General features: G+C 38.0%; 2 protein-coding genes across 2 annotated transcripts; both read left to right on the plus strand.

Annotated features, from left to right (window-relative positions):
• Positions 1-8,649: 8,649 nt before the first annotated feature.
• Positions 8,650-9,496, plus strand: LOC106303040. The gene has a single exon (XM_013739412.1). It carries the CDS (start codon positions 8,660-8,662, stop codon positions 9,494-9,496), a length of 837 nt encoding a protein of 278 aa, XP_013594866.1. The 5' UTR covers positions 8,650-8,659.
• Positions 9,497-11,638: 2,142 nt separating this feature from the next.
• On the plus strand, positions 11,639-12,178 carry LOC106303041. Its single transcript, XM_013739413.1, has 2 exons — positions 11,639-11,933; positions 11,979-12,178. Exons 1-2 carry the CDS (start codon positions 11,639-11,641, stop codon positions 12,176-12,178), a joined length of 495 nt encoding a protein of 164 aa, XP_013594867.1.
• Positions 12,179-15,931: the final 3,753 nt, after the last annotated feature.

Genomic DNA, 15,931 nt, shown 5'->3' on the forward strand with positions numbered 1-15,931 from the left:
GGTCATGTTTAGAGAATTTTGTGGAAGGAATAATTTATTTGTTTGGCGATGAGTACCCACTACAAGAAAACACACCGAATTCCGACGGATCTTCCGACGGACACCAAGGTCGTCGGACATTTGCGACGGAATACTGACAAATTTCCGACCATATCCAAAAAAATGAAGTCGTCGGAAGTCCGTCGGCCATTTCCGACGGAATTCCGACGAACCATGTGACCGTTGCCGACAAATACATATGACCGTTGTATAGCCGTTTGGGATTGGACAATTCCGACGGAATTCCGACGAACCATGTGACCGTTGCCGACAAATACATATGACCGTTGTATAGCCGTTTGGGATTGGACAATTCCGACGGAATTCCGACGAACCATGTGACCGTTGCCGACAAATACATATGACCGTTGTATAGCCGTTTGGGATTGGACAATTCCGACGGAATTCCGACGAACCATGTGACCGTTGCCGACAAATACATATGACCGTTGTATAGCCGTTTGGGATTGGACAATTCCGACGGAATTCCGACGAACCATGTGACCGTTGCCGACAAATACATATGACCGTTGTATAGCCGTTTGGGATTGGACAATTCCGACGGAATTCCGACGAACCATGTGACCGTTGCCGACAAATACATATGACCGTTGTATAGCCGTTTGGGATTGGACAATTCCGACGGAATTCCGACGAACCATGTGACCGTTGCCGACAAATACATATGACCGTTGTATAGCCGTTTGGGATTGGACAATTCCGACGGAATTCCGACGAACCATGTGACCGTTGCCGACAAATACATATGACCGTTGTATAGCCGTTTGGGATTGGACAATTCCGACGGAATTCCGACGAACCATGTGACCGTTGCCGACAAATACATATGACCGTTGTATAGCCGTTTGGGATTGGACAATTCCGACGGAATTCCGACGAACCATGTGACCGTTGCCGACAAATACATATGACCGTTGTATAGCCGTTTGGGATTGGACAATTCCGACGGAATTCCGACGAACCATGTGACCGTTGCCGACAAATACATATGACCGTTGTATAGCCGTTTGGGATTGGACAATTCCGACGGAATTCCGACGAACCATGTGACCGTTGCCGACAAATACATATGACCGTTGTATAGCCGTTTGGGATTGGACAATTCCGACGGAATTCCGACGAACCATGTGACCGTTGCCGACAAATACATATGACCGTTGTATAGCCGTTTGGGATTGGACAATTCCGACGGAATTCCGACGAACCATGTGACCGTTGCCGACAAATACATATGACCGTTGTATAGCCGTTTGGGATTGGACAATTCCGACGGAATTCCGACGAACCATGTGACCGTTGCCGACAAATACATATGACCGTTGTATAGCCGTTTGGGATTGGACAATTCCGACGGAATTCCGACGAACCATGTGACCGTTGCCGACAAATACATATGACCGTTGTATAGCCGTTTGGGATTGGACAATTCCGACGGAATTCCGACGAACCATGTGACCGTTGCCGACAAATACATATGACCGTTGTATAGCCGTTTGGGATTGGACAATTCCGACGGAATTCCGACGAACCATGTGACCGTTGCCGACAAATACATATGACCGTTGTATAGCCGTTTGGGATTGGACAATTCCGACGGAATTCCGACGAACCATGTGACCGTTGCCGACAAATACATATGACCGTTGTATAGCCGTTTGGGATTGGACAATTCCGACGGAATTCCGACGAACCATGTGACCGTTGCCGACAAATACATATGACCGTTGTATAGCCGTTTGGGATTGGACAATTCCGACGGAATTCCGACGAACCATGTGACCGTTGCCGACAAATACATATGACCGTTGTATAGCCGTTTGGGATTGGACAATTCCGACGGAATTCCGACGAACCATGTGACCGTTGCCGACAAATACATATGACCGTTGTATAGCCGTTTGGGATTGGACAATTCCGACGGAATTCCGACGAACCATGTGACCGTTGCCGACAAATACATATGACCGTTGTATAGCCGTTTGGGATTGGACAATTCCGACGGAATTCCGACGAACCATGTGACCGTTGCCGACAAATACATATGACCGTTGTATAGCCGTTTGGGATTGGACAATTCCGACGGAATTCCGACGAACCATGTGACCGTTGCCGACAAATACATATGACCGTTGTATAGCCGTTTGGGATTGGACAATTCCGACGGAATTCCGACGAACCATGTGACCGTTGCCGACAAATACATATGACCGTTGTATAGCCGTTTGGGATTGGACAATTCCGACGGAATTCCGACGAACCATGTGACCGTTGCCGACAAATACATATGACCGTTGTATAGCCGTTTGGGATTGGACAATTCCGACGGAATTCCGACGAACCATGTGACCGTTGCCGACAAATACATATGACCGTTGTATAGCCGTTTGGGATTGGACAATTCCGACGGAATTCCGACGAACCATGTGACCGTTGCCGACAAATACATATGACCGTTGTATAGCCGTTTGGGATTGGACAATTCCGACGGAATTCCGACGAACCATGTGACCGTTGCCGACAAATACATATGACCGTTGTATAGCCGTTTGGGATTGGACAATTCCGACGGAATTCCGACGAACCATGTGACCGTTGCCGACAAATACATATGACCGTTGTATAGCCGTTTGGGATTGGACAATTCCGACGGAATTCCGACGAACCATGTGACCGTTGCCGACAAATACATATGACCGTTGTATAGCCGTTTGGGATTGGACAATTCCGACGGAATTCCGACGAACCATGTGACCGTTGCCGACAAATACATATGACCGTTGTATAGCCGTTTGGGATTGGACAATTCCGACGGAATTCCGACGAACCATGTGACCGTTGCCGACAAATACATATGACCGTTGTATAGCCGTTTGGGATTGGACAATTCCGACGGAATTCCGACGAACCATGTGACCGTTGCCGACAAATACATATGACCGTTGTATAGCCGTTTGGGATTGGACAATTCCGACGGAATTCCGACGAACCATGTGACCGTTGCCGACAAATACATATGACCGTTGTATAGCCGTTTGGGATTGGACAATTCCGACGGAATTCCGACGAACCATGTGACCGTTGCCGACAAATACATATGACCGTTGTATAGCCGTTTGGGATTGGACAATTCCGACGGAATTCCGACGAACCATGTGACCGTTGCCGACAAATACATATGACCGTTGTATAGCCGTTTGGGATTGGACAATTCCGACGGAATTCCGACGAACCATGTGACCGTTGCCGACAAATACATATGACCGTTGTATAGCCGTTTGGGATTGGACAATTCCGACGGAATTCCGACGAACCATGTGACCGTTGCCGACAAATACATATGACCGTTGTATAGCCGTTTGGGATTGGACAATTCCGACGGAATTCCGACGAACCATGTGACCGTTGCCGACAAATACATATGACCGTTGTATAGCCGTTTGGGATTGGACAATTCCGACGGAATTCCGACGAACCATGTGACCGTTGCCGACAAATACATATGACCGTTGTATAGCCGTTTGGGATTGGACAATTCCGACGGAATTCCGACGAACCATGTGACCGTTGCCGACAAATACATATGACCGTTGTATAGCCGTTTGGGATTGGACAATTCCGACGGAATTCCGACGAACCATGTGACCGTTGCCGACAAATACATATGACCGTTGTATAGCCGTTTGGGATTGGACAATTCCGACGGAATTCCGACGAACCATGTGACCGTTGCCGACAAATACATATGACCGTTGTATAGCCGTTTGGGATTGGACAATTCCGACGGAATTCCGACGAACCATGTGACCGTTGCCGACAAATACATATGACCGTTGTATAGCCGTTTGGGATTGGACAATTCCGACGGAATTCCGACGAACCATGTGACCGTTGCCGACAAATACATATGACCGTTGTATAGCCGTTTGGGATTGGACAATTCCGACGGAATTCCGACGAACCATGTGACCGTTGCCGACAAATACATATGACCGTTGTATAGCCGTTTGGGATTGGACAATTCCGACGGAATTCCGACGAACCATGTGACCGTTGCCGACAAATACATATGACCGTTGTATAGCCGTTTGGGATTGGACAATTCCGACGGAATTCCGACGAACCATGTGACCGTTGCCGACAAATACATATGACCGTTGTATAGCCGTTTGGGATTGGACAATTCCGACGGAATTCCGACGAACCATGTGACCGTTGCCGACAAATACATATGACCGTTGTATAGCCGTTTGGGATTGGACAATTCCGACGGAATTCCGACGAACCATGTGACCGTTGCCGACAAATACATATGACCGTTGTATAGCCGTTTGGGATTGGACAATTCCGACGGAATTCCGACGAACCATGTGACCGTTGCCGACAAATACATATGACCGTTGTATAGCCGTTTGGGATTGGACAATTCCGACGGAATTCCGACGAACCATGTGACCGTTGCCGACAAATACATATGACCGTTGTATAGCCGTTTGGGATTGGACAATTCCGACGGAATTCCGACGAACCATGTGACCGTTGCCGACAAATACATATGACCGTTGTATAGCCGTTTGGGATTGGACAATTCCGACGGAATTCCGACGAACCATGTGACCGTTGCCGACAAATACATATGACCGTTGTATAGCCGTTTGGGATTGGACAATTCCGACGGAATTCCGACGAACCATGTGACCGTTGCCGACAAATACATATGACCGTTGTATAGCCGTTTGGGATTGGACAATTCCGACGGAATTCCGACGAACCATGTGACCGTTGCCGACAAATACATATGACCGTTGTATAGCCGTTTGGGATTGGACAATTCCGACGGAATTCCGACGAACCATGTGACCGTTGCCGACAAATACATATGACCGTTGTATAGCCGTTTGGGATTGGACAATTCCGACGGAATTCCGACGGACTTCTTTACATCCGTCGGAATTTCGTCGGAATATACCGACGAACGTGGTTCGTCGGTATATTCCGACGACCGATGTCCAGCGGTAAATTCCGACGCCTACAGTTCGTCGGAATAAACCGAGGAACCACGTTCGTCGGAATTGTAGTTTTCCGATGAACTCTGGTCTCGTGTAGCCGCATCGTAATATCGTCGGAAGTTCGTCAGAATCACGTTTCTTGGTATTCGTCAGAAAGTCGTCGGAATTTCTGACGAAATTTCGACGAATTTTTTTTTTCCGACGAAACGATACCGACGGACGGGTTCGTCGGAAATTCGTCGGAATAGACCGATTCCGACGAATTACCGACGATTTCGGCCATCAGAATCCCCCTGTTTTCTTGTAGTGACCTAAGAAGACCAATCGCGGCTGATCTTCAACGTCTACTTGATATTAGAGAGCATCGTGGATTTCCCGGGATAATAGGAAGCATCGATTGTATGCATTGGGAGTGGAAGAATTGTCCCACCGCTTGGAAAGGGCAATATGCTCGTGGTTCGGGTAAACAAACAATCGTTTTAGAGGCGGTTTCTTCATATGATCTCTGGATATGACATACATTTTTTGGACCTCTATGTACCTTAAATGATATCAATGTTCTTGATCACTCACCTGTTTTTGATGACATAATAAACGGTCAAGCTCCTCAAGCACTTACTCCGTCAATGAAATACAATATCATTTCGCTTACTATCTCATCGAAGGTATTTATCCGAAATGGACAACTTTTATCCAATCTATTCGAATACCACAAGACCCGCAAGCAGTTTTATTTTCTCAACGTCAAGAAGCTGTCCGAAAAGATGTGGAGCGTGCTTTCGGAGTCTTGCAAGCTCGCTTTGCCATTGTTAAAAATCCAGCACTTTTTTGGGATAAAGTCAAAATTGGGAAGATTATGAGAGTATGTATCATACTCCATAATATGATAGTAGAAGACGAACGAGATGGATACACTCAGTTTGATGTTTCAGAGTTCCAACATGGAGAAGATACCGGAAGTTCACATGTCGATCTCACATATTCTACATATATCCCTTCAAATATCGCTAATATGATGGGTGTTCGAACTGGAATTCATGATAGACAAATGCATTAACAACTAAAAGCTGATTTGGTTGAACATATATGGCGTAAAATTTGGACGTGATGAAGACAACAACTGAGCTTGGATGCTTCTTTCAAATTATTCTCGTTTATTTTATTTTTCTTTGTTTTATGTTTTTATTTAAAAATCTATGTTTAAAATGTTTTCTTTTATTATGTTTTATTTAATAAATAAATTCTATATTTAATAAAAATAATATTTTAATTTTTTTTTAAAAAACCTCAGAATAAGAACCTCCCATTGAACCACGAAAATGTTTGGGGTTCTTAGCGTTAGCTCTTAAATCACTTTTACATCTTAAAATAATTAAAAAAAGAATAAGCACTCCTAATTGGGTTGTTGGGTTAATGGTGTTCTAATAGCATGAGTCACATCACCCTTATAACTTCTCATTATAAATAAACTTAGTACCATTAAATTACTAATTTTAATATCGCTGTTACTATTACAAAATAGATTATATAATGTTGGATAGAAACTTATCAAGTTTGGCGTACCTACAGGTAAGCCTGGAACTTTTATCCGAGATCCGGATTCGATCCGAGATTCGATCCGGATCCGATCCGAAAATCAGGATATCCGGAGGGGCCGAATCCGGATCCGGATAGTAAAATGTTGGATCCGTCAAAGCCGGATCTGAATCCGGATATTTTAATTTTTTAGTCCGGATATCCGGATCCGTAGGTTTTATTAATAACTATTTCAAAAATAGTAATATCTATATATAAAAATTAATTTTATTTAATATATTTTCATTTTTATAATAATATATATAAATTTTATGTAAATTTTGTAATATTGTACATAGAAATAATTAAAGATGTTATATATATATATTAAATTATTGTTAATATTTTATATATATTGATATTATTTTTTATTTATTTTAAGGATCCAAATCCGGATCCGGATATCCGCCGGATATTACAATTTTTAGGAGGATATCCGACATCCGGATATCCGAGAACCCCGGATCCGGATAAGGTTAGTAAAATTATGGATCCGCCGGATAAGGATCCGGATCCGGATACCTTAAAATTGCCCGGATACCCGATCCGTCTCAGGCCTACCTACAAGGTCAGTGCCCTTTTCATGCTTATAATATATACGGTCCCTAATATATACTAAACACCTTTCCATCTTTGAGATTCATATGCTTATAATATACCAAACACATACACGTTCGTTATATAATTACTCACTATTTATCAAAACTATGGTAAGACATGATATATATATATATATTTTGGACCCATAAAAGGAGAACAGGCTAATTTTCTCAAAATAGCTAATGCGTCCTTTAAGCAGACGCTGGTGGGTTATGTCAACCAATCATAATTATCCACGTGTCTTGATTAAACAATAAAGTACCATAATGGCATCACGTGAGACGCACATGGTCCATTCCCATGCATGCCTTTCTACCTCCCGCCGCGTCGTCTTCGTCGCTACCAAACCAAGGGCTCAAAAAGGTTTTTGTATGCAAGTCATTTATTTTAAGTATAATATAAAAGAATACTTTAAAGACAACGTGGTCCTGTGGTAAGAATGTTCTCACTCTTATTGTCCAAGCTGGATTAGAGTGAGGTTGATTATATTTTACGTACCTTATATTAGAAAGTTGAATCTTTTCGGTCCTTTTTCGGTTCCGTTTTTTTTTGCCAAGGGCTAATACTAGCTTTAGCCTTTTTGAAACTCGCTTAGATTCAGCCAGTCAACCAAATTCTGTATTCCAACAAAAGAAAAAATGTAAGGGAATAACTAGCTTTTTACAATCAAATACTTCATTTATTTCAAAATGTAGCATCGTCCATATAATTTTATCCTTGGGTCTCAAAATGTGAATGCCGCTCTGGGTTCGATTTCTCTTGGTCATCCGGAGCACCTTAAATGGTAAGAAAACACAGATCCTGCGGGTCTCGTAATAATTAGTCTTTGGCCTAGAAAGCTTTTGGGATCACATTACGGTTATAAAAAAAAAATACTTCATTTATTTCAAAACGTAGCGTCGTCCAAATAATTTTATTTCATTTAAAATTTTGATTAAAGGAAAACCATTTCTTCCGTATTTTAAAATAAGAACACAAAAATATCAATAGATAGAAATGTGCATTAAAATTATAAATGAAAATAGCAAATGTAAAATTTAAACATAATCGGATAATCCAAATCAAAAAAATAAAATTATAGATATTTAAGCGTTGTTTAAAATTTATATTTTCAAAAGAGGTGAATCTAAGTTGAAAAAGGAATTAAAAAAAGGAAATATATTCAAAAATAACAAATTCAGCTTAATGAAAATCAAACACAAGCCTAATTAGAAAAGGATTCGAGAGATCTTTGAAAAAGGAAAAAGAAAACATACATATCATATCACAAACGGGATTATAGTTAAATAAAGTGGTAAGTAAAATCCTTAAGCTGCAAGGATTAGGTTCCGTAAAAGGTGTTATAAAAAGAGAGTTAGGGTCTTGTTTTTTGTTACTCACATACTCATCATCAAAGTTCTCTGATAATTCTATTAATAATGGCGACAACAACAAGAATGTTTTGTTTCGTGCTCGTGATGGTTCTAATGGGATGTTGTTGCTCGGCAAAAATCTACAAAGTGGGAGACTCGAAGGGATGGAGAGCGAAGCACGGTAGCTATCATGAATGGGCTAAGCGTAAGGAATTCCAAGTGGGGGATTCTCTGATGTTCGAATATGATGGCAACGTCAACGACGTCACTCAAGTTTCCAGTCGTTTGGAATACCAATTCTGCAACTCCCTTTCTCCTAAAGCTGTCTACAACACAGGGCACGATGTCGTGACTCTCACGGAACCAGGTTATCACTTCTTCATCACCTCAAATCATTCTCAATGCGTAGCCGGACAGAAACTCGTCGTTTTTGTCGTCCATGACCATCCTATGATTCCTCCTCCACCACCACCGAGAAAGATCCTTTCCTTCGGAAAAGATTACAAGGTCGGTGACTCCAACGAATGGAGGGTTCCTGAAGAGAGTGACTTCTATTCCAAGTGGAGTGAGGAGAAACAGTTTCATGTGGGAGACAATCTTCTTTTCTACTACAACGACCAAGTCGATGACGTCCTAGAAATCAACAGTGATCTTGAGTTCAAATCTTGCGACACTATTTCTCCTGTTGCCGTGCACAATGCTGGACAAGATCTCATAAGGCTAACGAAACCAGGAATCCGCTATTTTATTACCTCAAAGATTGGTCATTGTGAGGCTGGGCTTAAGCTTCGAGTTGTGGTGCGACCACTATCCAAAAGTGTTCCGAAGAAGATGCAGTTGTCACCTTTCGACCGCTTCATCAAGTGGCTACGCGATTCCTTCACACCCCACCCCCATCACTAAGATTTCGTTTCTTTTTTTTGTTCTTTGAGCTTAGCTTCGTAGTGTTTTGTTTTCTTTCCTTCTCACTCGTTTATGTTCTTTAGTTTATTTTGCAAATAGTGTGTGCTTCTACTTATACTTCCATCGTTGTGGAGAGACTTGATTCAATAAAAATATTCTTCTTTAATACTTATCTGTATACACATGATGGGCTCAATAGCTCCACCTCCATGAAAAACAAAGAAATTGAACAAACGACAAGAGAAAAGAAAAAGAAACAATATCCTAATGAATTGGACAACGAATGAAAATAAAAGTTTATCACGCGTTTCATATAATATGGCACATTTTTAAAAGTCGAACTATATGACACAAATAACCAACACAAATTAGCAATAAGTTATGATTGGGTTCTACTCTTTTTTTCTTCTGTACACCTCTAGATCCTTCTTACATATATTGGATAAACCGAATAAACAATTGTTAGGAATCAGGTTTTTGATTTAACAAAATTTGTAAGTCTTTTTAAAACCAAAGATAACGAATTTATTTTACAAATTCTTATCTAGTATATATTTGTACTTAAACATAAAAAGGGGTGTATTTTTTTGGGCAAAAAAGAAGTGTATTCAACTGAGAATTTTAATTGATTTGTATTATAATAATAAATCCACTGTTATTTAAATATGATTTAAAAAAAAAATATTTAAAATCCACTATTATTGAACTTGATATTTTATAAAATATTCTAAAATTCATTGTCATTGAAAATATTTTAATTGTGGAGTTTAAAATTTTCAAATGATTTTAAAGCGTTTGAGTGAAGTTTTTTAATTAAAAAAAAATAAAACTCAGATTTCATGGTTTTTGATGATATACTATAGTATAGTAGTTTTTCATTCAAATCATCGAAGACCTCATTAAAAATTAAGCCATTTCAAACTTTAAATTGAATATTACGGATGCACCACAATTGTTATGCACAATTGTTATGCATGTTGCTATTCAGACCTATAATTTCATCAAACTATTACTGTATATCCAATTATTAAAAGATGGTATATCTCATATTTAACTTCATTTCAACTTTGAGAATATAGGTTGAGATGCTAAAATTAAGAAATCTAAAACAATTTATTACATAACGGGTAGTTAAAAATCCACTAAAAAAGAACGTGGATTTTGATAGATTATGCAATTACTCTTTGAACTCGTTAAATCGATCAAATTAACATTCGCAGACACTATTAACAGTGCCGGCTCTATATGCCGAAGGTGCAACAGCACCGGGTCCACCAATTTCAAGGGCCCATAATATATAGATTTACGTTTATTAAGCTTTGATATATATGGTAGCTGTGGACCTGTTGTAATTAAAAAGGCCCAATTGTTTGTTAAATAACAACACGTGACCCACTAAACCAATAACATAATTATATAATTGACCAGCACGTCCCACTACGATCAGGACCTCAGAGTACATCTGATTGATCATCAATCTCAGACCTGGAACAGGAACATGCTCAATGAATCTGTGGGAGCCGAAGATATCCCGAGAATCTTATCACTACGCATAAGTAGAACTGGCAGTCGGGATTGTGTAAGCTGGAATTTAACAAAGTCAGGGCTCTACACGGTCAAATCGGGATACGAGATGGCTCACGAGATGAGAACTAGGACTCTGTTCCCAACAGTCGCAGAACCTAGTACCTTAACTCCCAAGAAAGCGATCTGGAAACTAAAAGCACCAAGAAAGCTCAAACACTTTTTATGGAACTCAATCTCCGGCTTTATTGCGACGGTGGAGCAACTGAAGCATCGTCACTGTGCTCGCGAAAGCTCTTGTGTCCGGTGTGGAGCAGAGACAGAATCAATCAACCACACTCTTTTGGAATGCCCACCAGCCCTTCAATGCTGGGCTCTGTCTTCTATTCCAACATCTCCGGGGTATTTCCCGAGTAGTTCTCTCTACGCTAACTTTGATTACCTACTGTTCAGAGCCAGAACACGAGGAGTGAACGCGCAGCAATTGGAGACATTTCCATGGATGAGATGGTACATATGGAAAGCAAGGAATGATAAGGTTTTTAACAATAAAGACATACCTCGATGGATACGATTCAAATGGCGACAAAAGAAGCCGAGAGCTGGCATGTAGCTCAAATGGTAGCAGAGATTATCAACATTGGGGGAGAGGATCAGCCTGTAGGTGGCGATCAGACGAGCCAGGGAACTGAAGTAGGGATGTGGAAATGCCAGGTTGACGCATCTTGGATCGAAGATCAGGGCGATACAGGACTCGGGTTTGTGCTCCTCGACGATGAAAGAACCATCCTGTTCGGGTTCAAGGGTAATATCAGCTCGGCTTCACCTCTCCATGCGGAAGCGGAAGGCATAATCTGGGCGATGCAGGAGATACTTAAAAGCGGGGGAAGAGAGATTCAAATTCTGTCGGATTGTGAACAACTGGTGAAGATCATACTCACAGACATGGAATGACCAGCCTTAGCGCTGGAGCTAGACGAGATTAAAGCTTTATCCTCTGATTTCTCAAGCTTCTCTATATCTGCTATCCCAAGATCACAAAATGCACGTGCGGATAGACTCGCCAAAGGTGGCCGACTACGCAAACTCAACCCCTCAGTTAGTGCCTTTGCGCCCATATGGCTAGCCCCTGAAGCTAGTCTAACGGCTGCAGAGTAGCTTTAGATTCTATTTCGATGTCAAAAAAAAATTTATAAAATTGAAAAAAAAAACTGGTATGAGGTCTTTCTTCTCGTCTCAGCCGTCAGTAAAGATGGAGAATCTCAATTTTCAAGATCTGAAGGTAACTAAAAATCCATTGAACAAAGCTTTTATCTTTTATCCTAATTTGATTAGCCGTTTGAAACTACTTAATTTTCTTTTGTAATATCAATCTGAATTATCTCCTTCTATTTTTCTCTCCTTTTGTTTCAAGTTCTCTGTGCTTCGACAAAAAAAAAAATTCAGGGCATTTAGAAGATTGGAGTTGTCATCATTTTCTTATTTCCTCCATCTTCATACCAGTCAAGGTTTCCATCTTCATACCAGTCCAGGTTCTATTGTTTTATTCTTTAATTAGTAAATATTAGATTAATAGAATTGTTAATTTAAATATGGATCCATCTGGTCATGCTAAAAGACAAAAAAAAGAACATATAGAAAATTTCATTAGATCATAAAAAAGGATCTATGGATAAATTTGTTGTGAAAGAAACACATGAAAAAGAAAAAAATGATGAAATTAATATTGGTGATTCTTGTAATGTTAATATTGGTGAATCTAGTTCTCATGAAAAATTCAATAATATAGATAATACACAAGTATTGAATACTTCTAAAATCCTTGAAAAAGAAAATGTTGGTGCTGCTAGTTTTCTTGATATATATGATCCAAGAAATTGGAACATGTTTGACGAAAAAATGAAAGAAATATTAGCAGTAGATGGACCAAAAAGAGATTTGTCAATTGTAAAAGGTCCTAAAAACAAGGTTCGTAGAAGATTTGTTTCATCTTGCTACACTAGAGAATTGCCTAATGGAGAAACAAGTGATAGAAAATGGCTAGTTTATTCTATAGAATTAGATAAAGTTATTTGTTTTTGTTGTAAAACTTTTAAAAAAGGTATTAAAAAAAGTCAGCTAGCAAAAGATGGTCTTTCGAATTGGTCTCATTTACTTCTTAGATTAAAGGAGCATGAAAAAAGTAAAGAACATATTCTTAACATGAGTGTTTTGATTGAATTAAGACATAGATTAAAAAAATGAAACTATTGATAAAGTTGCTCAAGAACAATTTAAGAAAGAAAAATAATATTGGAAAAATGTATTAATAAGGATTATTGCTATTGTGAAATATCTTGCTAAGCATAATTTGACATTTCGTGGAACACATGAAAAATTATATGAAAATAGTAATGATAATTTTTTAGGATTAATAGAGATGTTAGCAGAATTTGATAGTGTTATAAAAGAACATGTTTATCGAATTACAAGTGGTAGTATTCATCATCATTATCTTGGTCATAATATCCAAAATGAATTAATTCTGTTGATTTCTTCAAAAATTAAATTAAAAATCATTACAAGGATAAAAGAGGCAAAATATTTTCCAGTAATTTTGGATTGTACTCCTGATGTTAGCCATCAAGATCAAATGACATTAATTCTAAGGTGCGTTCATTTTTCCTCAAATTTTTATAAGGTAGAAGAGTATTTTGTAGAATTTTTAAAAGTAGATAACACAACGGGCTTAGGAAGTTTTGAAGTGTTAAAAAATGTATTAAAGTCTTTAGATCTTGAATTAGATAATGTGAGAGGTAAAGGTTATGACAATGGATCAAATATGAAAGGACATAAACAAGGTGTACAAAAAATATTTTTGGATATAAATCCTAGAGCTTTTTATACACCATGTGCTTGTCATAGTTTAAATTTGGTCTTGTGTGATATTGCACATAATTCTGTGAAAATCGAAGGTTTTTTTGGTGTGGTGCAGCGTTTATATTCTTTGTTTGCTAATTCTGTAAAAAGATGGGATATTTTGAAAGCAAATGTGAAATTTTTTACTCTTAAGCAATTATCAACAACCCGATGGGAAAGTCGTATTGAAAGTATTAAAGCCATAAGATTTCAGATTATAGATATAAGAGAAGCTTTATTTCAAGTGAGTGAAAATGGTAATGATCCTTTGAATCAAAGTCTTTAGCAATAAACGAACTTAGTTATTTTGAATTTATATTATCTAGTGTTATTTGGTTTGATATATTTCATGTGGTGAATATGGTTAGCAATAAATTACAGTCAAAGAATATGCAAATTGACATTGCCATGACTGAGGTAAGTGAACTGATTTCTTATTTTAAAAAGTATAGAGAAACTGGTTTTGTTGATGCTATGATGAAAGCAAAAGAAATTGTTAATGGAATTGGTATTGAACCAGTTTTTATTCAAAACGTGTTATTCGTAGAAAAAAACAGTTTGATGAAACTAGTGATAATGAAACTATATTATCTGTAGAAGAGAATTTTAGGATTCAATATTTTTTGTATATAATAGATCATGCCATTAGTTCTCTTGATAAGAGATTTAAACAATACAAACTATATGAAAACATATTTGGTTTTTTATTTGATTCTGCTAAGTTGAAAATGTATGATGATGATAGTTTAAAATCATGTTGTAGTTTTTTAGAAAATAGTTTAAAAACTGAAGATTTGATAGATATAGATGGGGATAGACTTTTTCTTGAACTTAAGTTTCTTAAAGAACTTTTACCAAACAAAAGGATGGGTGCATGTGATGTTTTGAATTTTCTTGTAGAATTTGATAGTTTTCCTAATACTACAACTGCATATAGAATTTTACTAACTGTTCCTATTAATGTTGCTTCTGCAGAAAGAAGTTTCTCCAAACTTAAGCTTTTAAAATCATATCTAAGAGCATCTATGTCACAAGAAAGATTAAGTGGATTAGCTTTAATAGCAATTGAGAATAATTTTTGGAAGAATTAAATGTTGAGTCTTTGATTAATGATTTTGCTTCAAAGCATGTAAATAGAATAGCTTTATTTGGTTGAGTGATTATGAGAGAAGTTTCCAAGAATAAAGACATGTTTTGTTTGTTTTTAAACTGTAACAGTTATGGTTATTTGTTCTCTGTATTTGAACTTAAGACAAAAATATGGATGCACTTTTGTATCTGATTTTCATTAGTAAAAAATTTATTTGGAGCCTTTTTTTTAATGATAGCACCAGGTCAAGGTAGCGACTGAGCCGGACCTGACTATTAATATCCATTTAATATTTGGATCATATGATTCATATCAGTGCGTAAAATCATCCACATGAGTGAGTATACATGGCTCTTAGCGTATTTTCAAGCACAACACTTGTTTTGCGGTCAATATCACAATATTTTATTGTAGTTTCATCATTAAATATTTTTTTTCTCCGATGACAACGCTAAACTTCGCACTATTTTTTTTATAATATTATTAAAGTATTAAAATATAACTTTGTTATTAATATTTAAAATATAAAAAATTATTATATAACATAAAATACATAACAATTAAAATATTTAAAATAAAATATTTAAAATAAAATATTTACTATTTCAATATATAATAATAATTTAATAAAAGATTTAAATCAATTATTTTAATATATAGTATTTAACTATAAATATTTAATTTATGATTTTATATGTATTATTTTCTTATTTTTCACTTATTTAATTATACAGTTTTGTTAATAAAATATGTGAAAAGCGTTTAGTGTTGTGAAAGTGAAATTATAATGTTGCACTAGTGTGACTTTTAATATTGGTTTGGAGAATTTTTGTGTGAAAATCACACTAAATAGAGTTTTATTATTGGGTCAGAAATGACCTTAGTCTTTGTATTTGCACTATATAAGCAAGTTTACAATGTTG

This window comes from Brassica oleracea, chromosome C7 (genome assembly GCF_000695525.1).
Source record: "Brassica oleracea var. oleracea cultivar TO1000 chromosome C7, BOL, whole genome shotgun sequence".
Taxonomy (NCBI): domain Eukaryota; kingdom Viridiplantae; phylum Streptophyta; class Magnoliopsida; order Brassicales; family Brassicaceae; genus Brassica; species Brassica oleracea.

Coding starts and splice junctions, on each gene's coding strand:
- LOC106303040 (XM_013739412.1), top strand. CDS start 8,660: ATGGCGACAACAACAAGAATGTTTTGTTTCGTGCTCGTGATGGTTCTA.
- LOC106303041 (XM_013739413.1), top strand. CDS start 11,639: ATGGTAGCAGAGATTATCAACATTGGGGGAGAGGATCAGCCTGTAGGT. Junction 11,934..11,978: donor GATTCAAATTCTGTCGGATT/GTGAACAACTGG, acceptor TGGAATGACCAG/CCTTAGCGCTGGAGCTAGAC.